General features: G+C 60.8%; 1 protein-coding gene across 5 annotated transcripts in view; it reads right to left on the reverse strand.

Moving 5' to 3' along the window:
- Nucleotides 1-3,507: 3,507 nt before the first annotated feature.
- TMEM255B (transmembrane protein 255B) overlaps nt 3,508-27,811 on the reverse strand; it is a 38,394-nt gene continuing 14,090 nt past the window's right edge. For 3 of the 5 annotated variants that reach the window (XM_089303337.1, XM_089303338.1, XM_089303339.1), the window contains 6 exons: nt 20,326-20,415; nt 12,547-12,627; nt 11,720-11,805; nt 11,029-11,188; nt 10,069-10,209; nt 3,508-6,565 (listed from right to left, as the gene is read on the reverse strand). In XM_089303337.1, the coding sequence (XP_089159463.1) occupies nt 6,422-6,565; nt 10,069-10,209; nt 11,029-11,188; nt 11,720-11,805; nt 12,547-12,627; nt 20,326-20,415 (702 nt within the window). In that variant the 3' untranslated portion in view covers nt 3,508-6,421. The remainder of the gene's footprint in view (nt 6,566-10,068; nt 10,210-11,028; nt 11,189-11,719; nt 11,806-12,546; nt 12,628-20,325; nt 20,416-27,811) is intronic. The other 2 variants (XM_089303340.1, XM_089303341.1) reach the window with 2 other exon arrangements.

Here is a 27,811-nt window from a genome sequence, read left to right on the forward strand (position 1 = left end):
GCGCCCCCGTGGTCCTCTACAGGCAGCTGAGAGCTGGGCTGGGGGAGCGAGTACCCCTGGTGAGACTCAGGGGAGCTGGGCACCCTCCTGGGCTCTGCCCGTCTCATAGACCGAGGCAGAGGCCCAGTGGCACAGGGACCTGCCCAGGACACAGGGCCAGGACCCCTGCGCAGTGGAGGGACCTGGGCTTTTTGTCCACCTGCTGGCTTGGGCCTGTCCTGCCACTCAGCGTGGGTCCCTGGTATGCCCCAACCAATCACCTGGACGTCTCAGGCCATGCCCCACAGCCCATGTGCGTGGCCTGGGCACCCCCTCGCCACTGCTCTGGGGCACAGGTGTGGCTGCTCAGGGCTTCCCGTCTGGGACCCAGCACCCTCGCCAGTCCTGGGGCTCTGCACACGGGCGCCTGAGACGTGGGAACCCAGGTCAGTGCCGGCCTTGGGGCGCAGACAAGAGGCCATCTCCTCAGGACAGGCCGAGCAGCCTGGGGAGCCCTCGGCCTGCCCCAGAGACCCTGGACAGCTGCGTCACCCAGGGAAGGTGGGGCCGACCTCCGCTGACGATTGCTCAACCCGGCCCTGCCACGTGCAGACCCTCAGAGCCTGAGCTTGGTGGTTTTCCATCATTTGGAGGTGGTTCTGGAATGTTCTCTTGGAATGCTCTCCTGGCTGCCTGGGAGCCTCTTCCTGGCCAACCCCCATTCTCTCCAGGTCAAGTGGCCAAGAGCAGAGGACTTATGAGCTGTGGGACTGGGCCGCCGTGGAGACCCCGGGGTGCAAAACGGGGCTCTGTAACTCCCTCCCGAGGGCTCTCATGTCTGGGGAGTGCTCGCACACCGCAGATTCCCGCGTGGCTCCCAAGGATACCATGGGTGCTGGCCATTACTCCACCTCTGCCAAGAAAAGTGAAAACAAACACAGAGCCAAATATGCAACACAGGCCTGCCAGTCGCTGAACACCCAGGCCGTCCCCGTGTGCAGACAGGGCCTGCACGGCAAAGGAGGCACACAGGGCAACTTGGGTGTGCTGACTGGGCGGGGATGGTGTAGGCAGTGCTGACTGTGCATGAGGAGGGTGTGGGGTGTGCTGACTGGGTAGGGATGCTGTGGGCAGTGTTGACTGTGAGTGGGGATGGTGTGAGTTTGCTGACTGTAGGTGAGGAGGGTTGGGGTGTGCTGACTGTGAGTGGGAGGGTGTGGGTGTGCTGACTGTGGGTAGGGAGGGTGTGGGGTGTGCTGACTATGAGTGGGGAGGGTGTGGGGTGTGCTGACTGTGAGTGGGGAGGGTGTGGGTGTGCTGACTGTGAGTGGGGAGGGTGTGGGGTGAGCTGATTGCGGGTGGGGAGGGTGTGGGGTATGCTGACTGTGAGTGGGGAGGGTGTGATTTGCTGACTGTGCATGTGGAGGGTGTGGGTGTGCTGCCTGTGGGTGGGGAGGGTGTGGGTGTGTTGACTGTGGGTGAGGAGGGTGTGGGGTGTGCTGACTGTGGGTGTGGAGGGTGTGAGTATGCTGACTGCATGTGGAGGGTGTGGGTGTGCTGACTGTGGGTGGGGAGGGTGTGTGGTGTTCTGACTGTGAGTGGGGAGGGTGTTGGGTGTGCTGACTGTGAGGGGGAGGGTGTGGGTGTGCTGACTGTGGGTGGGGAGGGTGTGGTTTGCTAACTGTAAGTGAGGATGGTGTGGGGTGTGCTGACTGAGTGGGGAGGGTGTGTGGTGTTCTGACTGTGGGTGAGGAGGGTGTGGGGTATGCTGACTATGAGGGGGAGGGTGTGGGTGTGCTGACTGTGGGTGGGGAGGGTGTGGTTTGCTAACTGTAAGTGAGGATGGTGTGGGGTGTGCTGACTGTGAGTGGGGAGGGTGTGGGTGTTCTGACTGTGGGTGGGGAGGGTGTGGGGTGTGCTGACTGTGAGGGGGAGGGTGTGGGTGTGCTGACTGTGGGTGGGAAGGGTGTGTGGTGTTCTGACTGTGAGTGGGGAGAGTGGTGGGTGTGCTGACTGTGAGGGGAGGTTGTGGGGTATGCTGACTGGGTAGGGATGGTGTGGGCAGTGTTGACTGTGAGTGGGGATGGTGTGAGGTTGCTGGCTGTAGGTGAGGAGGGTTGGGGTGTGCTGACTGTGAGGGGGAGGATGTGGATGTGCTGACTGTGAGGGGGAGGGTGTGGGTGTTCTGACTGTGGGTGGGGAGGGTGTGGGGTGTGCTGACTGTGAGTGGGGAGGGTGTGGGTGTGCTGACTGTGGGTGGGGAGGGTGTGAGTATGCTGACTGTGGGTGGGTAGGGTGTGGGGTGTGCTGACTGTGAGGGGGAGGGTGTGGTTTGCTGACTGTGAATTGGAGGAAGCTGGCATTGGCCCTGACTTGGGCAGTGGAGCTTTTGTCGCCTGGGCTGTTCTGGGGAGGGTTCCACTCTTTGTGGGTGGAGCATGGCTGACATGTTTGTGGACAGAACAGAGTTGGGCATTCAATGCTTTAAACAGCTCTTGGCTCCAGGCAGGATATGGAGACCTACCCCAGCGTGGGCAGTGAGGCGCGGGGGGCTCATGGGAACCACCGTCCCATGTCCCAGGTCTTGGGAGGTGAGTGAAGCCTGCGGAAGCCCACACAGAGAGCCCTGCTGCACACAGCCCCTGCCTTCGAGGACCCTGGCCCATGAGGTCTCCGCTTCCTAGGTGGTAATGTTCCGTGAATCCTCAAAGCCTGCTCCCCTCCCCTCCCCAAGGCTCTTGCTATGCACCCCCAGAACCCCTTGTTCTTATGGTTTCGCTTCATTCCACACAGAATGCAGTGTCTTTCAACCCTAGAAATGAGTGCCCTTGGCTGGGCGCCAGGACGCTCACTCCCTCGGGAGGGAAGCGACCCCACTGCCCGTGTTGGGAGCCTCCCTTTGTGCGAAGAGTTCCGTCCGTACCCAGCGCCGTTTGGGGTGGCCGGCCCGATGCCTCTCATGAGGCCAGCCAGACCCCCGCAGGATCTTAGGCGGTGCCCCCCATGTTAAATGCAGAACAGACTGCTGAGAAACACCCCCAAAGCCGTGGTTGTGTGGGGTGCGGGATAGAGTGTCAGCAGAGGGACTGACCTTGGAGTCGGTCACAACACAGACCAGGAGGGGCGCAGACCTGGCGAGCCAATTGGCTGTGCGCGGAAGTCCACAGTTCTCACTGCTCATGGGCCTGCCTGTGGCTCCAAACCTTCACCGGCGTAGCACACACAGGGAGCCTTGGGAGCAATGGGCCTGCCCCTGCGCCCGTGGCTGAATGAGCGCATGCAGGGGAGCAGGGCCCAGCCGGCCTCCCACACCCACACGGGGCGGCCCGGGCTTGCAGCCTGAGCCCTGGGTCTGGCGCAGCGGGGGTGTGCAGTCATCAGTTCACCCTCCCTTCCCCAAGCCACTGAGAGAGATGGCTCAGTTCTCGGCAATCATCCAGAACCAGGCAGATCCAGTCAGAACCTGTCAGAACCCATTCTCCACTCCCACGCATGCTCTAGACCGAGAAACGCAGCCAGTCAGTCAGGTTCTGTTCACACACGAGTGGTTTATGTGATATTTAAATCAGATGTGAGGAGGCAGCCGCAGAAGCTGCGTTGGGCGCCCCCTGCTGGAGCCGTGTGGCTGAGCCTTCCTCTGGCTGCTGGCCTGGCCTTGGCCTTGGCTTATCAGAAGTTAGTCTTGAAGCAGGGCCAGGAAAGGGACCTGACAAGGAGACTGGGGGAGGTGGGAGGCAGCTGGGCACAGGGCAGCCTCAGCCCCTGGGGCCGTGGGGGTGATTCGCTTTGCTGTTCCCGTAGCCGGGCAGAGCAAGTCAAACCCTTCCGCCTTTGGCCGCTGACCGTGATGCCCAGAACCCCACGCCAGCAAAGGCGTTGGGCTTCACCTTCCCCAGACACGGCAAGGACATAAGGACGCCGAGTCCACGTCCCCACCACGAGGCAGCCGGGCTGCGTTCCCAGCCAGGGGAGGACGGGCTGTGCTGGACACACTCTCCTGGAAAACAAGCTTGGGAGGCGGAACCTAGCAAGACAGAACTCCTGTACACGGTGCTGTGTCTGCTGTCCACCAGAGACTAACTGTCCCCTGTGGCTGTGAGCTGTGTGTGGCCATCCCGTGTGGAGGTGGATTCTGTGTGGTCCTCCTGTGTAGCTGTGAGCTGTGTGTGGCTAACCCATGTACATGTGAGCTGTGGCCATCCGTGTGGAGGTGAACTCTGTGGTCCTCCTGTGTGGATGTGAGCTGTGCATGGCACCCATGACTGTCCCGTGTGGCTGTGAGCTGTGTGTGGCCATCCCGTGTGGTCCTCCTGTGTGGATGTGAGCTGTGCGTGGCACCCATGACTGTCCCGTGTGGCTGTGAGCTGTGTGTGGCCATCCCGTGTGGTCCTCCTGTGTAGATGTGAGCTGTGCGTGGCACCCATGACTGTCCCGTGTGGCTGTGATCTGTGTGTGGCCATCCCGTGTGGTCCTCCTGTGTGGATGTGAGCTGTGCGAGGCAACCATGACTGTCCCGTGCACACATGAGCTGTGGTCATCACATGCGGATGAAAGCTGTGGTACCCATGGCTGTCCCGTGCAGCTGTGAGCTGTGTGTAGCCATCCCCTGCGGACATGAGCTGTGGCACCTGTGTCCATCTCATGTGGATGGCCTCCCTCATCCTCTGTGCTCAGAGCATTGAACCTGGGACATCTGGATGCCGAGAATCCTTTGTCTGAAGGTGGGACCATGGCAGAGTAGCAGGAGCCACATCTGCAGACCCCAGGCCCTGGGCTCCCCTCTGCTGCCAGGAGTCATATCTGGCTCAGGAAAATGGGCTCAAAACAGAGAGATTACGGAGGAACGAGGGCACATACAGCCATGGATGTACCCATACAGGGCACATCCCATAGTACCACGTGCTCCAGGCACTCTCCACGGTCTGCGGAGGCTCCTGGGGTGAGGCAGACTGGGGTCTAGAGGCCTGGGAGGGGACAGCGCCTCCACCTGGACTCCTCTCCTCACAGCTAATGCTGCCACAAGGAGGGGTGCAGGGCTCTGGGGGGGACAGCGCCTCCACCTGGGCTCCTCACGGCTGATGCTGTGCCAGGAGGGGTGCAGGGCTCTGGGGGGGACAGCGCCTCCACCTGGGCTCCTCACGGCTGATGCTGCGCCAGGAGGGGTGCAGGGCTCTGGGGGGGACAGCGCCTCCACCTGGGCTCCTCATGGCTGATGCTACTGCCAGGAGGGGTGCAGGGCTCTGTGGGGGACAGCGCCTCCACCTGGGCTGCTCACGGCTGATGCTGCACCAGGAGGGGTGCAGGGCTCTGGGGGGGACAGCGCCTCCACCTGGGCTCCTCGTGGCTGATGCTGTGCCAGGAGGGGTGCAGGGCTCTGGGGGGACAGCGCCTCCACCTGGGCTCCTCATGGCTGATGCGGCCACAAGGAGGGGTGCAGGGCTCTGGAGGGGACAGCGCCTCCACCTGGGCTGCTCACGGCTGATGCTGCGCCAGGAGGGTCCAGGGCTCTGTGGGGGACAGCGCCTCCACCTGGGCTCCTCGCCTCACAGCTGATGCTGCCGCCAGGAGGGGTGCAGGGCTCTGGGGGGATGTGCCTTGGGCAGATGGGGAAGTTGGGGACGCCTCTTCCTCTGGAGGCTGCTCCTCAAGAGACTTCAGCTCAGAGTAACCAACGCACCTGTGAGGTCCGAGTGTCCCCATGGGAACCCACACTGACCTTACCCCCCGCAGGGAGGGTCTAGAGGCGGGGCCTGGGCACTGGGCAGGCACTAGGCTCCTGTGAGGTGGGGGGTCCTGGATGGCAGAGTGGCTTTGCAAGCTGTGCCCTGTCTCGTGGTGAGGCAACCAGCACTGGCCCTGGCTCTGCAGTCCCCACCAGCAAGACGGCCCTGGGCAGATCTGTGAGAAACGCACGCCCACCCAGGTCACCTGGTCTGCAGAACTCAGATCTGCCACCAACCCAGCCTCTGCTCCCTCCTGGGCTGTGCTCACCTGTCTCGGGTGTGCCATTGCTTTGTCACGGGGAACCGGGAGCTCAGGGGGCTTGGGTGGGTGCTCAGAGGCACCTCGTTGGCAGGCAGGGGCGCTGCAGGGGAGCAGCTGTGAAGAAGGACAACACAGCTGAGGCCGAGAAGCCCTGGCCAGGAGGACAGCTGGCCGGTGCTCGAGCGGAAGCCCAGGAGGACACAGCGCTGGCGGGCGGGGGTTTGCACAGCCACACATTTCCCTGGCGGCTGACCCCACCCAGCCCACGGAGCTGCCCTCTGCACAGTGAGAGGGCGGCGGGGAATGGTCTCACTGGGGACGACCAAACATGGCGGTCCTCTGAGGACAGTCCATCCCCTACTGGCATCTAGATCCTACAGGGGCGTGGCTGCAGAAAGGGGCCTTCCGGGGCTGCTTTTCTCTCTCCTTGACAACCTCAGTCTGGCGGCTCTCTGGGTCAGGGAGCGTAGGGGGGCGGCTTCTCCCCGGGGAGGAGGGAGGCAGCTGCAGAGCGGGGTGCCGCCTGGGGAGGGCGGCCTGGGCCACAGCTGAGCTGGGAGGGAGGCTGCGTGTCCTCGCACATAGGGAGGCTGGTGCTCGGCTGCAAGGAAACAGAGAGACCCTCAGTCAGCAGGTGCAGCCGCCACAGGCCACCTCACCTGGGGCACGCGCACACCACACAGTGCCCGCCTCACCAGAGCCCGGAGGGGGGCCCTGGGCACAGCGCCGCCTCCGGCACTGCAAGGAGCCGTGTCCTGGGGGTGGTGCTCCAAGTACACCCGGGCCCCTCCTGGCAGCCACTGGTCTTTGGGGGCACGGGAAGCTTCCTGAGCGCTCACGTGTCCGGCAGTGGGAGGGTCACTCCTGGGTCAGGGTGGCCGGGCCACAGTGCCACCAGCGGTGTGGTCAGACCTCGTGGAGATGCAAAGCCTCCCGTGGGCGGGCCTTGTCCACAGGTCAGACTGCTGAGGGGACTAGGCCTCCGGGCTCGGCTGGGGCTCAGCCCAGGGCCTGCGCTGAGCCCCGGGCTTGCAGCCTGCACAGCCACATGAGCCATGCAGTAACACAGATCTCACTCCCTTTCTCTGTACACGGGGTGCATGTGTGTACATACATGTGACCATGCATATGTATATCTCCCAATATGCATGTATGTGCACATGTGGATGCTATGTTCATGTACATACATGCATGCATCCACATGTGACTGTATATGTATTCTGTGTAGCCATGGCACTCATGTGTGCATTGTGTTTTATGTGTGTATGTACATTGTGTGTATCGACATGTGACTATGACTGTGTGTTGTGTTAGTGTATCCCTGGCTGTGTGGGCTCACATGTGCATGTGTTTGCGTGTATAAGGGCATGTGTGTATGTGTGCATATGTGTTTGTATTTACATGTGATTTCACATATGTGTTGTGTTAGTGTATCTGTGGCTGTGTGCTCAAGTGTTCATGTGTTTGTATGTATATGTGCACACGTGTGTTTGTATCTATATGTGATTGTACATGTATATGTGCTTATGTACCTGTGGCTGTTTGCACGTGTGTGTGTGCACATTGGTCCACCAATCCCACAAGCCAAGACCATGTTCTTGGAGGGAGACCCCCGGACACCCACACGGAGCCACTTCCCTCCCAGGCCCGCCTGGCGCCACCAGAGCAGGGCTCGTGGTCAGAGTCCAGCCTCAGCTGGGGCCAGGCGGTGCTGTGCCCTGTCCACAGTCTGCCCTTTAGCCAGACCTGCCCGAGCAGTCACAGGCACCAGACAGGAGGGAGGGGCTGGCAGGACCATGGTGCTCCCCACAGTTGTCCCCAGGGGTAACTGATGGGACAAGAGCTGGCTATGAGGACTGCGCAGTGCCAGTCGGTATCCGTGCCCAAAGGCTGCTGAGGCGGCACACTGTGTGCTCACGTGGCTGTGCCTTCACCATGAAGGATGAGAAGGGTGGGGCTCCCAGGGACAGAGCCCTTCCCTGACAGCACCCCGAGGTGGTGACAGGAAGCCCCAGGGGAGAGCGACGGCCCAAGGTGCCTGCCCTGGAGTGACCACTGCAGTGACCATCTGTAGACACCCTGATCACATCCTAACTCCAGGGAATGCTCCTTCCCGGGTCACAGAAATGGGGACTCGCCCCCCCCCCCCCAGCCAGGCCTCTCCCAGGGTCAGGAGTCGCCCACAGCCCCAGTGCCCCCAGGAGGCCCCGCCTCCACAGCACAGGCAGCGGGCACACCTGGTGCACCTGCTCCTCCTGCAAACTTCAGAGGCGGGAGCCCGGCTTCACCTTCAAGGTGAGCAGAGGAAACCAAGACCCGAGAGCAGGGCCCTGTCCTCCTGGTGGGGCTACAATGACAGGGCCAGGGTCTCGCCTCCCCCAGCCCATAGCACTGCCCAGCCCTGCAGAGCCGAGGGGGCTGCACCCTGCCCACACCTGGCTGCTCCCTGTCAGGTCTCCAACCCGGGCTCCCTCTGGCTGAGAGTGGGGCTGGGTAGGATTACACACGTGAACCATCCCCTCTCTCAGCCAGGCTAACCTCCTGCCAACCACCGGCCCCGTCGTCCTTCAGAGCAAGTGGCCCTGTGTGTTTCACCCTCTGCCTGCCACTGGGCTACACAGGTCACCGACCAGCACTCCCTACATGGCACAGCACTGCTGCCACCGCCAGAGGACAGGGGAGAGCCTGGCACCGGGCACGGTGTGGGCAGAGCCTCTCCAGCCCAGGGTGCCTGGGTTTGTGCAGGCCAGGAGTGCTCCGTCGGGCACCCCCCACAGAGGGGAACTAGCCATGAATGTCCCAGGTGCCTGGTCCAGAGAGGAGCTACTTTACCCACAGAATCCTAGTGGCACATGACGAAGCAGCTGCAGCCAGGGGTGGACATAAAAAGGCCACATGCCCATTCTTGAGCAGACCACGGCTTCCCAGTGCCCACCACCAGACCATGGCTCCCAGCATCCACCACGAAGACCACGGCCTCTAGTGTCCACTGCAGAGAACACAGCCTCCCAGTGTCCACCACACAAAGCACGGCCTCCCAGTGTCCACTGCACAGACTATGGCCTCCCAGTGTCCACTGCACAGACTAAAGCCTCCAAGTGTCCACTGCACAGACCATAGCCTCCCAGTATCCACCACACAGACCATGGCTTCCCAGTGTCCACTGCATAGACCATGGTCTCCCAGTGTCCACCACACAGACCATGAACTCCCAGTGTCCAGTGCACAGACAACAGCCTCCCAGTGTCTACCACACAGACCACAGCCTCCCAGTGTCCAGGGCACAGACCACGGCCTCCCAGTGTCCAGTGCACAGACCACGGCCTCCCAGTGTCTACCACACAGACCACAGCCTCCCAGTGCCCACTGCATAGCCCACAACCTCCTAGTGTCCACTGCACAGACCACAGCCCTCCAGTGTCCTCCACACAGACCATGGCCTCCTAGTGTCCACCACACAAACTATAGCCTCCCAGTATCCCCTGCACAGACCACAGCCTCCCAGCATCCACTGCATAGACCACAGCCTCCCAGTGCCAGGACACATACCATGGCCTCCCAGTGTCCACCGCACAGACCACGGCCTCCCAGTGTCCACTGCCTCACCGTGTCCACTGCACAGACCACAGCCTCCTAGTGCCAGGGTGCACAGCCTCCCAGTGTCCACTGCATGGACCATGACCTCCCAGTGTCCACTGTGCAGACCATGGACTCCCAGTGTCCACTGTGCAGACCATGGACTCCCGGGGCCCTCCTCCCAGTGTGCAAGGTCTTGCTGCTGCTCTGGGTTGAACTCTGCACGTTGGACATCGGCAACTTCACACGGCAAAGCGGTCTGTGCTCAGGGACACCCCGGCGCCCTGGCCTCCTGCTCTGGCTGGCGTGGAGACCTCACGGGACGCAAGGTGATCTCCAGGGCCACGGCACAAAGACCCCAAGATGTCAGTCTGGGTCACTTCAGCCACCCCTCCCAGGTTCCCCTGAGCTCCTCGCCAGCCAGGGTGGGCTGGGCCTCCCAGGCTCACCTGCACCCGCCGGGAAGGCCTAGGTCCACAGCCTCCTCCAGCACCAGCCCCTCCCAACCGGCAGCAGCGCAGGTCCTACCTGGAGAGGCAGAGGGTAGGACGAGCAGCCTGGGAGAGCGGGCGGCGAGCAGAAGCCGGTGTAGGCCAGGAGCTGCTGGGCAGGGTTATACAGCATCTGGGGTGGGGAGGATGGGCCGTAGGCCAGCTGGGACAGAGGCACCTGCCAAGAGAACAACAGGCAGTTGGCTGACCGCTGCCCCGCTGAGACCCAGCCCACTGAAGAGGGAGCAGCCTGCACCCTGGCCACACCACGGGAGCCCAAGTCCTCCATGGCTTCACCGTCTCCTTCCTGATAGGAAACCATGGAGAAGAAAGGGGCTGGACACGGGGCAGGAGCCCAGGCAAGGACACAGCAGTGTCCCCAGCAGTGTCCACTGCACAGACCACGTTCTCCCAGTATCCACTACCCACAGCCTCCCAGAATCCACTGCAGAACACAGCCTCCCAGAATCCACTCCATAGACCACAGCCTTCCAGTGTCCACCACACAGACCATGGCCTCCCAGTGTCCACTGTACAGACCATGGCCTTCCAGTGTCCACCACACAGAACACAGTCTCAGTGTCCACCACACAAACCCAGCCTCCCAGTGTCCACCACACAGACCATGGCCTCCCAGTGTCCACTGCACAGACCACAGTCTCCCGGTGTCCACTGCACAAACCCAGCCTCCCAGTGTCCACTGCAGACCACGGCCTCCACAGCCAGGAACCCCACAGGCTGAAGCAGCAAAGCTACGGGAGCCTCTGGCTGGAGTAGGGGTTCTGGGCGAGAGAGGACAGGCAGGCAGGGGTCTACGGGGCCTCCAGGCACGCAGGGTGGACAGCACCCAAGATTAGAGTGCTCGCATACAGGGCGCCTTCACAGTGGCTATTTCTGAACTGGAGACAGGGCCCTGTCCATCAGGGCTCAGCTGTGGGCATGGCTCTCAGTTGACACGGGCCTCAGTTCCCCCACCGCGGGGGCAGGCACCACTCACCATGTCCTTGAAGGCGCCCAGGACGGCAGCCGTGACGATGCCCAGGAGCAGGCCCAAGATGTTCAGCGCCGAAGAGGCCCAGAGCAGCCGGTACAGGTGGACCACGTCCTGGCAGCCACGCACGCCCACAAACTCGTAGTAGGTGGGCGGGTGCCCTGCGCTGCGCACGGTGGGGTGGGAAGGAATGGCCGCGTCAGCCCCTGGTCTGGGCGGGGTCGGCACTGAGTCCTGAGGGCCTGGAGAGAGGCCTCTGCACCTGAGACAGCAGAGTGAGGGGCAGGCCCGGGGCCGCCCACCCCACCTGGCTCACAGGTGAGCAGCAAATGGGGCCTCTGCGGATGGCAGCAGGGGGCTGACCGCCCGGCTCAGCCGCCTCCGTCTTGTCTCCCAGCAGTGACACCAGCGAGGGCTCAGTGCCCGCACTGGGAAAGGGGTCAGGGTCACAGGCGGAGGGGTCCTCAAACCCCTGCCCTGAGGAGGTCAATGCTGGGGGCAGGCTGGTGGCTCTCCCAGGCATGTGATGGCCAGGGGCTGGCCAGGTTTGATTGCTTCCCCAGCACATACTGGCTGTGTGCCCTTGGACCCAGTGAAATGGACCCAGTGTCACTGTTGATGCAGGTGCTGCTGGGGCGGGGGGCACCAGGAGGGAGGGGGTGGCCCGGGGCGGGCGCTGTGTGCAGGTGTGCATTACCTGTCACAGGTGTAGAGGTCACAGCAGTAGCAGGTGTTGCTCCTCACCCTCAGCTGGCACTTGCCACTCAGTGAGTGACAGGTGACCTGAGGACAGAGATCTGGGCAGTTGCATCCCCGAGTGCTCACAGCCCCGTCCCCACCCTGATGGGCCAGGACCCAGCTGCTGGGCCCAGCCAGTCCTCAGCGCTGTTCCTGACCGCCCTGGTTCCAGGAGCAGCCAGTGGGGGCGGCAGGACCCCCCTCAGGAATTTGCCATGAGTGAGTCCCGGCTCAGCCATAGGAAGGGCGGCTGGGGGTTGTGGGCCTGGTCTGAGAGGCCCTGTTAACCATGGCCCCGAGAACACTGAAGGAAGGCCCCGCCTCTCCATGGCCCAGGAGCGGGGGGACGCAGCCTGAGCCGCACTGAAAACAGGTCCCCTGCCCCCTCTCACAGGGCTGCAAGGCCCTGTTGGCCTTCGGAAGAGACCCTAGCCAGCAGCAGAGGCCATGAGGACATGCAGGCCCTCGCCCAGACACGCCTCTCTGCAGCGTCCGCAGCGCCTCTGCAGGGTCTGGAACGAGCATTGGGGTATTAGCACCGCTGCTGTCCAGAAAGCCGCTGGGCACTAGTGTGCGACAGCCGGGCAGGGCAGCCGCGTGTCACAGGAGCAAACGATCCCACGGCTGTGGTCCCAAAGCCGGTAGGGATGATCAGATGTGGAGAGCCAGGGACCCAGAAACCAGGGGGTCAGGGCAAGCCACGGCGTGCAGAACCGCTAGGACCAACACACTCAGACGCCCACGGAGGGCACGGCAGCGTGTTCACCAGGTGAAGCCAGGCCTCACCTCTGTCTGGTAGACGTCGTACAGGTACCCTGCCCCGCTGGAGTAGAACTGGCATCTGCCTGCGGTAAGCGGCCTCAGCTCCTGGGGAAAGACACATGGTCCAGAGTGGCCAGACCTGATCCCACCAGCTCAGAACCCACGGTGGAGAGGCCAGCACCAGCCAGAGCCTGCGCACAGAGAAGAGCTGCCCAGCTCCTCCAAGGACAGCCGGGCCCTTTGTCCAGCCCACTGTGGCTGGCTGGACACAGCCCTGTCCATCCACACAGGAGCAGGAAGGGGAGGGCTGTTAGACTGTTGATCGGCATCTGTGCAGCTCTACGCCATGGACACCGTGGCTCTCACCTCTTCCTAAAAGCACAATAGTTTCCTTCTAGGAAGGGAGCAGGAAGAACTAATACCTTCATCCATCAAACTAGCCAGGTGTCCACCCGCCCACCCAGACATCTCATTGTCCCCCCACTCAGTCATCTACAGGTTCACCCATCCACACACACATCTCTCTGTTCACCATCCATTCCTCCTTCCTTTCAGCCACTCCCATCCATCCATCCTTCCATCCTTCCTTCCATCCATCCTTCCATCCTTCCATCCTTCCATCCTTCCATCCTTCCATCCATCCATCCTTCCATCCTTCCATCCATCCTTCCATCCATCCTTCCTTCCTTCCTTCCATCCTTCCATCCTTCCATCCTTCCTTCCATCCTTCCTTCCATCCATCCTTCCATCCATCCTTCCATCCTTCCATCCTTCCATCCATCCTTCCTTCCTTCCATCCATCCTTCCTTCCATCCATCCTTCCATCCTTCCTTCCATCCTTCCTTCCATCCTTCCATCCTTCCATCCTTCCTTCCATCCTTCCATCCTTCCATCCATCCTTCCATCCTTCCTTCCATCCATCCTTCCTTCCATCCTTCCATCCTTCTATCCATCCTTCCTTCCTTCCATCCATCCTTCCATCCTTCCATCCTTCCATCCTTCCTTCCATCCTTCCATCCATCCTTCCTTCCTTCCATCCTTCCTTCCATCCTTCCTTCCATCCATCCATCCATCCTTCCATCCATCCTTCCTTCCTTCCATCCATCCTTCCATCCTTCCATCCATCCATCCATCCTTCCTTCCATCCTTCCATCCTTCCTTCCATCCATCCATCCATCCTTCCATCCTTCCTTCCATCCATCCATCCATCCATCCTTCCATCCATCCTTCCTTCCTTCCATCCATCCTTCCGTCCTTCCTTCCATCCATCCATCCATCCTTCCATCCATCCTTCCTTCCTTCCATCCATCCTTCCATCCTTCCATCCATCCATCCATCCTTCCTTCCATCCTTCCATCCTTCCTTCCATCCATCCATCCATCCTTCCATCCATCCTTCCTTCCATCCATCCATCCTTCCATCCTTCCTTCCATCCTTCCATCCTTCCATCCTTCCATCCTTCCTTCCATCCATCCATCCATCCTTCCATCCTTCCTTCCATCCATCCATCCATCCTTCCATCCATCCTTCCTTCCTTCCATCCATCCTTCCGTCCTTCCTTCCATCCATCCATCCATCCTTCCATCCATCCTTCCTTCCTTCCATCCATCCTTCCATCCTTCCATCCATCCATCCATCCTTCCTTCCATCCTTCCATCCTTCCTTCCATCCATCCATCCATCCTTCCATCCATCCTTCCTTCCATCCATCCATCCTTCCATCCTTCCATCCATCCCTCCATCCTTCCATCCTTCCATCCTTCCTTCCATCCATCCATCCTTCCTTCCATCCTTCCATCCTTCCATCCATCCTTCCATCCTTCCATCCTTCCTTCCATCCATCCATCCTTCCTTCCATCCTTCCATCCTTCCATCCATCCTTCCATCCTTCCATCCTTCCTTCCTTCCATCCATCCTTCCATCCTTCCTTCCATCCTTCCATCCTTCCTTCCATCCTTCCATCCTTCCACCCATCCTTCCATCCTTCCATCCTTCCTTCCATCCTTCCATCCTTCCATCCATCCTTCCATCCTTCCATCCATCCTTCCATCCTTCCATCCTTCCATCCATCCTTCCATCCATCCAACCATTCAGCCATACCCCTATCAATGGCCCCCATCCAACTGTGCTGACTTGGTTATGAGTTTATATGGCCCCAAAGTCTTACATTAGTGGACAGCAGGTTAATATCAGCAGCCAATCCATTAAGGGAGGAGTTGATCTTATGAGGGCATCTGGAGAGTGGGCCTGGGGCCCAGGTCCTTGGGACCACCCTCAGAAGGTTGCTCTCTGAGAGGGTCGGCTATGAAAGCTGAGTCAGGCCCAGCCCCCTCCCCCCTTCCGCTCCCCCACCGCCTCGCCATGTGACCATTTCTCTGCAAACACTTTCCACTGCCAATTTCATAGATGCCAGATTCGCAAGGCCACCCGCTCTGTGCATCTCGAAACTGTGATCCAAAATAAGCCTGCTCCCCTGCTACGCACCGCTTCTTGGGTATTGCAACTCAAGCGGCAAGAGCTGACGACGCACCCACTGCCCACCGCCCATCTCCAGGGCTCCAGATAGTGGCCCTTGCTGCAAGCAAGCCACAGAGCAGTGCAGGGGGCAGGCCGACCCGTGGCAGAGGGCAGCGGGGCACACAGGAGCTGTGGGGCCCAGCACCTATGCTTAGTCTCATGTCTGCATTAGTTCTGCTTCTCGGAGCACTCCTGCCTTGATCTAAGGAAAGAGTGGAAAAGCTGTGGGGACACTGGCGACACAAGAGGACAGCGATCACCTGCTCCTGCCTCCTGCAACCGCCACTGTGGGCACCACAGGGCAGCCAGGTCCCCAGGGACACTGCAGGGGGAAACAGAGCCAAACATCTGCCCTGTGTGTTTGTCCTTGCCTGGACGAGACCGTGGAGGTGCTGAGGTCAGCATGTGTCCACCTGAGCGGCGGGCCCTGGCCATCTTGGGATGTCTATGCCCTTGACGGTGGCTATTCAGGGCCCAACCCGGCAGAAACCGACTCAGACAGGACAGCCCCTCCTCCACACAGTGTGGCCGGGCCTGCGGCAGCATCCTGGTAACCAAGTGAGGGCCACGGGAGAGGCCCAGGTCCTCTGCGTTGTCTGCCGTGGAGCCGCCGTGCCTCTGCTCCTCCCACCAGGGGGCGCAGCCAACTTCTTGAGCTTCAAAGCCAGCGGGGTTTACGAAGAAGAGCAGGTGCCTCCACCTGCACCCCGCCTGGTGCCACACCCCTCGGGCAGGTTGCTGTGTTGTCCACTCGTGGCCACAGCTGGGCAAAGGGCTGCCTGGGGGCCACTCAGCAGCACCACCGCCACCTCCTACGTGGCTTGGGAGAAGCCTTCCCGGGGAGGCCCGGGAGACCAGTGGCAGACATGCATGCTCCCCTGGGGACCTTGGCCCACGGGTCTCAAAGTTGGCTGTCACCAGGCGCCAGCAGCCCAGCCCTCCCAGTGACCAGGCGAGGCCAGCACCTCCCACGTGGACTCCACCAGGCTCCGGCTCTGGGGGATGAAGGCCCCCATGCCCGCACTGGCGCTGGCTCCGGCTCCTCCCCTGGGTCAGAGGTGCTGCCCCCTGCAGCCACACCACCAGCCACCCATCACTGCCCAGGGAGTCCAGCCAACCCCACCTGACAGCTCTCACAGCTCCCTCCCAACCTGTTCACAGCGGCTCCAGCGCCCGTGCCCTGTGACCCAGAAAGCGCGAAGCTCTGAGCCGTGACTTGCTGCCCGGTCTGGACGCGGTCCCTGGGAGGTCACCCTCACGCCTCACTGGCCTGCCCAGGACTACACCTGCCTCAGGCTCTGGTGACGGCGGCCCCAGGGGTGTCTGTAAATCGGTCTCCCCAGGCAGGACACCGGGGCTGGGTTGCGTTTTCTGTCCCACACCTGCCACCTGAGCAGGACGAGGTAATTTTCAGTTTGAACTGGGTGTGACCAGCAAGCTTAGTTTTGAATCTACAGTGAGACTGGGAAGCACGTGTCTCCAGGGATGCCACAACCACCTCTGGGTGACCCAGAGAGGGGCCCTCCCTTCCTCCAGGGTCTCAGAGCATTCCGTGTGGCCCTGTGAAATCCACCCCCATGACTGTCAGCACACCCCCTCTCACCCAGCTGAGATTCCATGTGGCCCTGTGAAATCCCCCGACTGTCAGCACACGCACACACACACACACACACACACACACACCGTCACCCGGCTGAGATCCCGTGTGTCCCTGTGGATCCTCCAACAGTCAGCACCCCTCCCCCCGTCCCCTGGCTGAGATCCCGTGTGGCTCTGTGGATCCTCCAACAGTCAGCACCCCTCCCCCCGTCCCCTGGCTGAGATCCCGTGCGCCTCTGTGGATCCTCCAACAGTCAGCACCCCTCCCCCCGTCCCCTGGCTGAGATCCCGTGTGGCTCTGTGGATCCTCCAACAGTCAGCACCCCTCCCCCCGTCCCCTGGCTGAGATCCCGTGTGGCTCTGTGGATCCGCCAACAGTCAGCACCCCTCCCCCCGTCCCCCGGCTGAGATCCCGTGTGGCTCTGTGGATCCGCCAACAGTCAGCACCCCTCCCCCCGTCCCCTGGCTGAGATCCCGTGTGGCTCTGTGGATCCGCCAACAGTCAGCACCCCTCCCCCCGTCCCCCGGCTGAGATCCCGTGTGGCTCTGTGGATCCGTCAACAGTCAGCACCCCTCCCCCCGTCCCCCGGCTGAGATCCCGTGTGGCTCTGTGGATCCTCCAACAGTCAGCACCCCTCCCCCCGTCCCCCGGCTGAGATCCCGTGTGGCTCTGTGGATCCTCCAACAGTCAGCACCCCTCCCCCCGTCCCCTGGCTGAGATCCCGTGTAGCCCTGTGGATCCTCCAACAGTCAGCACCCCTCCCCCCGTCCCCTGGCTGAGATCCCGTGTAGCTCTGTGGATCCTCCAACAGTCAGCACCCCTCCCCCCGTCCCCCGGCTGAGATCCCGTGTGGCCCTGTGGATCCTCCAACAGTCAGCACCCCTCCCCCCGTCCCCTGGCTGAGATCCCGTGTGGCCCTGTGGATCCTCCAACAGTCAGCACCCCTCCCCCCGTCCCCTGGCTGAGATCCCGTGTAGCTCTGTGGATCCTCCAACAGTCAGCATGCACCCGACTGTCACTCTGCTCCAGCCGAGCCCTGCCTGTCCACAGCAGGTGCAGCCCTGGCTGCCGCAAGGCTTTGTACATGACTTCTCCGGGCCACAGGCCTAACCCCAGTGTGGTCTCCCACTGCCCCCTCTCAGAGAAAGCCACCTTGACCACCCCCCACTCCTGCGGCGTGCCCGGCCCCAGCAGGGCCTCTGTGGGTGACCGTGGAGGCCAGGACGCCACACCCTCCGAGGTCAGCGAGATGCAGGAGCTGCCCCCTCGCTGCCACTCCACTCAAAGCTCAGAGAGGCAGCCACAGCCTCATTTCCTGTTTCTCTAGTGTTGAGCCGTGAGTCTGCCTGGCCCCACTGGGCAGCAAGACAGGGTTAACCCCCAGGGACTCTCCTGCCAGTCCTCACTCCCCCCAGCCAGTGCTGCCAGCTGGGAGCAGGGAACCTGACCCGAACTTGGGGAAGTTTACTCTGTGCCTGCCACTCGCTGAATCTGCTCACTGGGGCAGCAAGACGGTCTGAGGGAGGAGGCAGCCAGGGCTTTCCTGCTTGGGGGCAGACCTCGCTGTGAAGGTGACAGTATGTGTACACACACGCATATATGCACACATGTAACCGCGCACACGCACACACATACACATGCACAGCTTAAGAGGCACAGCTGTGTCCCATGGCAGTGGGTGGGCCTCAGGGCAGGGACCCTTTCCGTCAGGAAAAAGGAGGGCTGGGTGTGCCCACCTCATGAGAAACCAGCGAGGGTAGACGGGAAGAGCTGGCAGAACATGCACACACATGCACATGTATGTACACACAATGCGTGCATATCTGTGAGTGTGTACACACATGGACACATGTGCACACAGTATGTGCACACGCATGCCTGTAAGCATACATGCATACATGCAAACGTGCACACAGAAAGCACGCATACCCGAGCCCTGCACCAAGCACACAAGCATACAGGAACACATGCCCCCCACACGTGTGCACATCTTCAAAGCCACTTTGCCCCAAACAGCAGGGGCCCCCCAGCTGGAACCCATGTGGTTAGCCTGACTGCTGGCAGGCGACGGGAGCCCCAGGGAACATGTCTCCCCACCCCCGCCTTCGCCGATCAGGTAAACTGCTCCCGGGTGTGGCCCAGGCCCACCTGGAAAGCTGCCCTAGCTGTGTGACCCTCAAGCTGACTGGAGAGGCACGTTGGCACCAGGGCCGGTCTGTCCTGTGGTCAGTGTTGCCCTGAATCAGTGACACCCTTCTGCCTGCTCTTTAAGAGTGCGCATGGTTGTGAACAAAGGCAGACGTGTTCGCCGAAGCCTGTCCCCGGTGCTTCCTGTGGAAGAACACCATTGCCCCACGCTCCCCGATGGTGCGGCCTCACAGGCCAAGTCCACAGTGTGGCACCACACAGTGGTGGTTTGTGTGATGTGTATGGGTGGCATGTGATGTGTGTGGTGTGTGTGGTGCATGTGGTGTGTGTGGATGGCATGTGAGGCATGTGATGTGTGCATGTGGCATGTGGTATGTGTGTGGCATGTGGAATGTGTGATGAGTGTGGGTGGTATGTGTAATGTGTGCAGGTGGCATTGTGGTGTGTGTGGTGTAGTGGTACTTGTGATGTGTGTGGATGGCGTATGAGGTGTGTGATGCGTGCATATGGCATGTGGAGTGTGTGGCATGTATAGTGTGGTGGTATATGTGATGTGTGAGGGTGGCATGTGTGGTGGTATGTGTGATGTGTGAGGGTGGCATGTGGACTGTATGATGTGTATAGTGTGGTGGTGTGTGTGATCTGTGCAGCGTGTGATGTGTGTGGCATGTGTGATGTGTGTGGCATGTGGAATGTGTGATGAGTGTGGGTGGTATGTGTAATGTGTGCAGGTGGCATGTGTGGTGTGTGTGGTGTAGTGGTGCATGTGATGTGTGTGGATGGCGTATGAGGTGTGTGATGCGTGCATGTGGCATGTGGAGTGTGTGGCATGTATAGTGTGGTGGTATATGTGATGTGTGAGGGTGGCATGTGTGGTGTAGTGGTGCATTTGATGTGTGGCATGTGGTGTGTGTGGTATGTGTGATGTGTGTGGATGACATGTGAGGTGTGTGATGTGTGCAGGTGGCATGTGGACTGTTCGATGTGTATAGTGTGGTGGTGTGTGTGATCTGTGCAGCGTGTGATGTGTGTGGCATGTGTGATGTGTGTGGCATGTGGAGTGTATGATGTGTGGAGTGTGGTGGTGCATGTGATATATGTGGTGTGTGTGATGTATGCAAGTGGCATGTATGGTGTGTGTGGTATAGTGCATGTGATGTGTGCAGTATGTGTGGCACGTGTGTTGTGTGGCACGTGGACTGTGTGGTGGTCCATGTGATGTGTGGCCTGCGGCATGTGTGATGTGTGTGGTGTGTCATGTGTATGGATGGCATGTGATGCGTGCAGGTGGATGTGGTATTGTGGCATGTGTCTTGTGTGTAGTGTGGTGGTGTGTGTCATATGTGTGTCATGTGTGGGGTGTGTGTGATGTGTGCCGCCGGCACATGGTGGGCAGAGTGCAAGTCTGGGGAGCTGAGATAGGAGACAGAGGTTGGGAACACGGTGGTGAGGCCAGCAGTGGTCTGAGCTGCGTCCAGCCGAGGGCGGCGCGGGTTCGCTCGAGATGTTAAAGCCCAGGAAAGGGCCGCCGGTACTCACAATGTGCCGTGCAGCAAAGACGCCGTCGACCACGGCGCAGCAGAAGGCGGCCACCACGCCGAAGCTGACGAACACGATCGCAGCCACCAGCTGGAAGAGAAGCACAGGCTTGTCCAGGAACCGCGACAGCTCCAAAGGCAGCGCCTGCAGCCCGGCCCGGGGGCAGAACCCTCGCTTCTGCCCCTCTGTGGTCACGGCACGAGATTCGGGGAGCCTTCTGCCCATGGCGCATCCGGTTCCCCCGCCCTGCACAGCTCCTGGGCAGTGCCCGGGCTGCGTGCCCACAGCTGACACGTACGTGCCCGTCTCCCACTCGCGTTCACCAAGCCTCCTTGCTAGAGGACGGACGAGCCCTGTGCACAGCTGTTCCTGACGGTCTCGGGGCCAAGAGCAGTCCCCTGCACCACCATGGAAATTTACACAGCTCTCTGTTTTGTGAGACTACAAGGACGTGGCAGACACACTGGGGCTCACGTCCCAGCATTTCTGAGGGTAGACTCAGTGAGCACATGAGAACGCCACGCTCACACAGGACACACCCAGGTTCTCCAAACCCCACGATCCTGAGAGGAGGCTACAGGGTCCCCAGAAGAAACCCCACAAGCTTCGCGGCGCCACGTCCCGAACAGCAGGTGACGGTCCCCACCTCTGCAGGGCTGACAAGCTGGCCGACAACAGGCCTCGCCGTCCGGTCTTCTCTGCACGCTGCCTCCTCCCTTGCTCCCAGCCCCATCCCAGCAGTGCCCTGGGGCCCCTGCCCGCCTGCCACCTTCCCTGCAGAAGGAGCTCGTGGGAGCACCAGGCCCCACAGCTGCGCCTGGGGCAGGTCTGGCCCCGTGCTGATCGCGCCGGTGCGAGCACTGGAATCGCTGTGGGCTTCCAGTTGCACGCTCTCTGACTGCAAGAGGGGCTGGGCCTCTCTTCATACGATTAAGGTTGTCTCATAACTTCTTGATTTCCTGTTAGTGCAGCTTCCCATGTTTTCTATCGAACTTTTAGGTCCTTGTTCCTCAAGTTTGAGAGCATACATACAGGTTACATGTGTACATGTACATATCAATATATACACACACACACATGCACACGCACACACAATATACACTGGCTCACACGTACATGTAGATGACTAAAACACACATGTGTGCATAAGCATGCTTGTGCATACATACATACACAGTACCAGTCACATGCATGTGTGTACATAAATGCATATATGTGCACGTGCACATACGAGGGTATATGCAAAGTTCATGGGAAATGCATATCACAAAAAACTGGACATGGATTTAAAATATTTTTGCCCTCATATAAATCTTTTGATTATTTGCTCCAAAATAGACCATTGAATTCCATTTTCCACAAACTTGCTGGGTCCCCTCACATGTGAATATGTGCATGCACACACACACACTGACACACAGTCACACACCCCCAGTTCACACTCACATTCGTGCACACTCACACACACCTCACATTCACACTCACACTCATGCCCTCACACACTCACACATGTGTGTTCATCTCCTGCATGTGTGCCCTGCACCTGTCACAAGCACCCTTGAAATCCATCCCTGGTCTGAAGGTGGATTTATAGTGGCTCTGGTTGCCCAGTCATGGCTGGCTTCACAGAGTCCAGCGTATCTATTCTCTTTTCTCTTGGTCTGGGTCAGTCAGGGCTTTGTGGGGTGACCGTGGGACTCCCTGTGTTTTCCCCGGCATTTATTTGGTTTCCTTTGCACATGTGGCTCCCTGATCCTGTATCTTTGTGCATGGTTTAGGCATGGATCCCAGCCTGCCTTTCCTCCATCTGCCTCTGTCCCAGCCCCACACATGTCTGGGCTGTGACAGGAGACGCCCCTAGTCTGGGAATGAGTGGGGATCCAGCCACTCTGGCGATCCAACTCCCAGCTTCATCTTAACATGGGACCCCCAGACCTCATCCAGGGCACAGGAGGCACAGAGAAACCCCAGCAGCTCACCCAAGGGACGGGGCAGGTGGGCACAGAGAACCCCCAGCAGCTCACCCAAGGGACGGGGCAGGTGGGCACAGAGAACCCCCAGCAGCTCACCCAAGGGACGGGGCAGGTGGGCACAGAGAACCCCCAGCAGCTCACCCAAGGGAAGGGGCAGGTGGGCACAGAGAACCCCCAGCAGCTCACCCAAGGGACGGGGCAGGTGGGCGCAGAGCCCCTGAGTGGGGGAGCAGCCACTTCCCAGAGGCTGACGTTCGGCCTGGTGCCTTCTGACCCGTGTGGGTCCTGAGCTTGCCCATCTGGAAAAGGGGCTTTGGGGTCCTATGACCCTTTGTGAACATGACACGTGCTCTAGAGCTCCTGTGACTCCTGCAGGAATGCAGTCAACACGTGAACACCCAAGACCCCGTCACACATGCAATCAACACTTAACACCCGAAACCCTATCACATACGCAGTCAACATGCTAACACTCGAGACCCTGTCACACATGCAGTCAACATGTTAGCACCCAAGACCCCATCACACATGCAGTCAACATGTTAGCACCCAAGACCCCATCACACATGCAGTCAACATGTTAGCACCCAAGACCCCATCACACATGCAGTCAACATGCTAACACTCGAGACCCCGTCACATACGCAATCAACACATAACACTCAAGACCCTGTCACACATGCAGTCAACACATAACACCCAAGACCCCGTCACACATGCAGTCAACATGCTAACACTCGAGACCCCGTCACACATGCAGTGAACACACAAGCACGGAGACCCCAGCACACGTGCAGTGAACACGTGAACACCAGAGACCCCAGCGCAATACAGTCCATGCCCTGGAGCCCCACAGACAGCAGCCACCTGGTGCAGCTGTGGATGGGACAGACAGAGGTCCTCGCCCTCCACCGGGCCTCGCACTGGCAGTTCACGTGAGGCGTGCCTGCGGGGGCTGTGCATAAGCCTTGACCGAATGGAAGTCGCTCCCCGGGGCTTTCCCTGGTGCACGGCAGTTTCTGAGCCCCTGTCCCGCACGACGGCTCTGGTTGAGCTGGCTCAGTGCTGGCGGAGCCACTGCCCTGAGTGAGGTGAACAGACTTGGTGGGCCCTGGCATTCTGGCCCTGGGCTGCCAGCCAGTTCAGCCCAAACATAAACCCAGCTCTCGTGAAGTAGCACCTTGACAGCAGGGACTCCACTTTGGAGCACCTGGGACTCCATCTTGAGAAAGCACCCCCCTCCCCACCATGAGCTCTGGTCTGAAACTGTGATCTAAAACACTCGGACAGTAGCAGGCCCCTGCATTACACCTGGCAAAGCATAGAAACCCCCTAGCATGATCGCTCAAGCTTAAAAACAGGTGGGCTACACCTGGGTTAATGATAAAATTCTAATTTTCCTATGTCCCACATATGATATAGGCCAATACCTGGATAAACATCCAAAGTATAACTGGTCTTGAAAGATCATAATTGATATTAGTTTTGCATAGGTTTTAGGTCAGGTTGACCCCAGTAACCATGCATTCCCCCCCGATCCTAGCAACCATGTATTCCCCTCCCGATATTGTGATTTTTTGCCTTTATGAATCCTGTTGCTTTTAGCTTCGGGGTCAAGAGTTCTTTAGGGCATGAGCCCACTGTCCACCGCTGGCAATAAAGGACCATCCAGTTTGATCAGTGTGTGGCGCTCCTGTGTGTGCACTCGCTCAGGTACACACTTGGCCACCAGGGGGAAGCACTGATTCCGCCCAGGAAGGAAGAACAGACTTCAGGAAGCCCTGGGCAGCCACGGCATCTCCTGCGCAGAATCTGGGCACCTCCTTGTGATCCACAGGGCATCTCCTGTGACAGAATCTGTGGCATCTCCTGTGACAGATCTGTGGCATCTCCTGTGACAGATCTGTGGCATCTCCTGTGGCACCAGATGTGGCATCTCCATTCACGTGGTAGCTCCTGTGGTATCTCATGGGATCCATGTGGCATCATCTTTGGGATTCACGTGACATCTCCCACAACCGAGAGGAAGCAGAGCTGCAGCCACGGGGCCGACGCCGCCCTGGCCAGGGCTGGGCAAGCGCGGCTGGGTCTCAGTGCAGAGAAGAGACCTGCACCTTCCTCCCCGGGGGCACGGCTCGCCTGCCGTCAGGACGGGGACACAGGAATTGCCCCCGCCAGGAATGGCCCGCCTTTGTGTGCTGCAGGATAACTGAGAGCACACAACGCAGAGGCGGGGCACAGACATCCGAGGAGGGAGGCCAGGGAGCAGGGGAGCAGCAGGCAGCACCTGCTCAGGGCCGCGCTCCCCCCGCCCCGCCCACCTCACTGCTCCCTCCGATTCAGCACCAGCTGGATCAGAGCAGGGGGGCCTCCCCGGCGGCCCACACGCGGTGTGCACCTTTTCCTCCGTGGCAGCCACTGCTTCCTGGAGGGAGCACATCCCAGAGTGAAGAGAGACTCGGCCAGGAACAGCGCATGCGGGCGACTACGCAATGCTTTTGCTCACAGTTTCCATGTAACCCTCACAAAGCTGACCTCAGGGTGGCTCTGCACACACAGCTGCAGCCCTGCACAGAGCAGGGTGGTGATGGGCGCCTGCCATGCCGTAGCCCCAGGCCCAAGTGCCCAGTGAGCACCTGGAAGGAGGGGGAGGGAGCCCGGCAGCCCTCGGGGTCTCTCTGCTGGGCCAGCTCCTCCACCTCGGCCTTCCCACACCCCCTGAGCCCCCAGAGCCACTGCCGGTGGCCACAGTGACATCTGGCCTCAGCATCCCGTGGGTCGCTGGAATTTTGCGGCTGCCCAAGCAAGCCTGGGTCTCCCTGCAGGAGCCACGCCCTGCCCACTGAGCCTGAGTCGCCCCAGAAGCACACGCAGGTGACTCACGCTGCACCAGAGGTGGGGACAGAGCCTCTGCCAGGATCCGCTGGTTCCGACTCACCGACTCCCCCTTGAAGGTCACGGCGGGCAAGTGGCGTTAACCAGCCACGGCCCGGACACGGTCCCCGCACCGGGGTTTCACCCCAGCAGACGTCACCCCGTGCTTCACAGAAAGGGAGCATCTCACAGCAACCTTTATAATCCCAGGGACCGCCCTCACAGCTGGATTCGGCCTTGCACAAAGTGTTCCCACCACGCTTGGAACACTGTTGCAGGGCTGCCTGGGCTGGGGTCCGGGGCCTCCCGGGGCCTCCCTCCTCCTGCGGGGTCTCCTAGGCGCTGCTCTTGTTGTAATGCGGGACTCCCATGGCGAGACAGATGTGATGTCAGGATGCCTGCAGCCAGGACCGCCTTCCCTAACCCTACAGCCACCCCGGGAGAAGCCGCCCATTGGCACTGGCCAGGAAGGCTCTGGGCTGCGCGCCATGGACGTCTCTGTTCAGGCGTCCACTCCGGGGAAGGGCAGCTGTGTTGTTACGGAGGGGAAGTCACCTTCAGAGCTGTTCTCTGAGCTTCCACCCACCAGGGGAAAGTAAACACGGGGAAACAAACAGCAAGTACAAGGTCACGGTGATAAGATGGAAAAACACAGAGCGTGGCAGGAACGTGGCAGGAGGCTCCACGGGGTGGGCACTCAGGGCAGAGACTCAGGGAGGGCAGCACAGCAGGTGCGGGTGAGCCGGGCCTGAGCCGGGCACATCTGCTGAGGAACAGGGACCAGGTATCTGAGGGACAAGGACAAGGGCGTGGGATGAGACGGACAGCAGGGCCCGGTCAGGCAAGAGGGCAGGAGTGGGGAGGGTAGAGCGGAACGGAGAGAAGCCCCTGGCTAGAGATGGCAGGAGCCCGGCTGGACGGGACCCAGAGCTCGCAGCAGGAAAGGAGCAGCCCACGGCGAGGGCAGGGCGACAGGTGGAGGGGAGGGCGAGCGGGTGAAAGCAGCTGGGGCCACAGGGTTCCGGCCTGACCAGCACGAGGGACAAGGATGCTATGGGGAGGGGCGGAGGGCAGGCTGGAGCCGGGCAGCGGAGTGCAGCTGGATACGGTCAGTGCGCAAGTCTGGCTGGCGCCCTGAGGGCACGGTCAGCACCGGGAAGGTCGCAAGCTGGGAGGAGAGGCCTCGGGCGGTGCCCAGCCAGGAAGCAGAGCCTCAGGTCCTGGCCACTGAGTGCCTCCCTCCAGCCCATCTTCCCCCCACCGACCATGTGTCGCCTCCCACGCATCCTCCTCCTCCCCAGTGCCCCCAACCATGTCCATGACCCAGTCTCAGCCCCAGGCATGGTCCCCGACCTCCTGGGTGCTGGCCACACTCTGCTTCCAGGGCCTCACTGTGGTGCCCAGGCACCAACCACCCTCCCCACCCGGGGGCCTGGCTGACGCTCCGCCATCACAGACCCCTGCGTGTCCTCAGCCCTTGCACCTGCCAAGCTCTCGTGCACCTGTCAGAGCCCCAGGCCGGCCAGGGCAGTGCTGCTGCGCCTGCACCTGCACGGTGAGCCTGGTGTGGGAGACACAGCCGGGGCCCTCGCCCCTCCCAGCGCCACCTCTGCCTCTTCCCCTCCTCCTAGGTGTGCTGCTGCCCCTGCTGGGCGCCCCACCCTCTCCCCACTCAGCAGGCTGTCTCCATCTCCACCTTCTCACCCCACAGGAAGGCGCCTCCCTCTGGACTCTGCCTGGCCCCCAGCCCCTTCCTTTTGGCTCCAGCTCCCTGGTCACCCCCCCCCCCATCCTATCCCAGCTCCGCCCAAGTCTGCCCCGTTGGGCCGGGGTCACCTGAAGCTGTGTGCAGAAACCTGGTGGCCCTCAGTCCCCTGCTGGTCTGAGCAGGACACCGACTGCTTGGTCAGGGGCTGTGTGGGCGGCCAGGAGCTTCCGGGACGGGACCTCCCCCCGGGGGGGGGGGGCTCTGCCTTTGCAGCTGCTTCTCCCTCTATTAGCGGGGCCAGCTCGGGGCAACAGCGAGAGCAGCAGAAATGGAGACTGAGCAGCTCCCACGTGTGCACACGCCCGAGGGAACCCGAACCCAGCCCCAGAAGGAAGACGGAGCAGCACGGCCTGGGGGTGACACGGGCACGCACCGTTGTCACGGTGCTGCCGTGTGGTATACAGGTGCAGGCCAGCAGCCGGCTCCCAGCTCATCCCACACCACCGTGCTGCCTCCTGCTGATGCGGCCGCTGGGCGGTGGCAGTGATGGCTCAGGGGAGAGGGTCCCGCTGCCCACACAGGAGGCCTGCACTGACTTCCTGGCTCCTGACGTCAGCCCGGTCCGGGTGGGCACCTGGGGAGCAGCCCAGCAGATGGGATCTGTCTGTCTCTGCGTCGTTCTGTCTGGGTGGGAAATGCCTGGTGCTGACGAGCCCCCTCCACTCCTCACATCTCCTCCCCTGCCCCAGCTTCAGTGCCAGGCTCACTCCACGAGGATCAGCTTCCCACAGGAGCACAGCCCACCCTCTGCCCTCTGCTCCCTGCCCCCTGCCCTCTGCCCTGGTGCCACCGCTGCTCCTCCCTCCCTGTGGTTTCCCCGGGACACCTTATTCCCATGATTTTTGTCACCAATCACCAAGAAACCCCGAGT

The sequence above is a fragment of the Oryctolagus cuniculus genome, chromosome 9, assembly GCF_051225735.1.
Source record: "Oryctolagus cuniculus isolate XC-2025 breed Fujian yellow rabbit chromosome 9, ASM5122573v1, whole genome shotgun sequence".
NCBI classification, from domain to species: Eukaryota; Metazoa; Chordata; class Mammalia; order Lagomorpha; family Leporidae; genus Oryctolagus; species Oryctolagus cuniculus.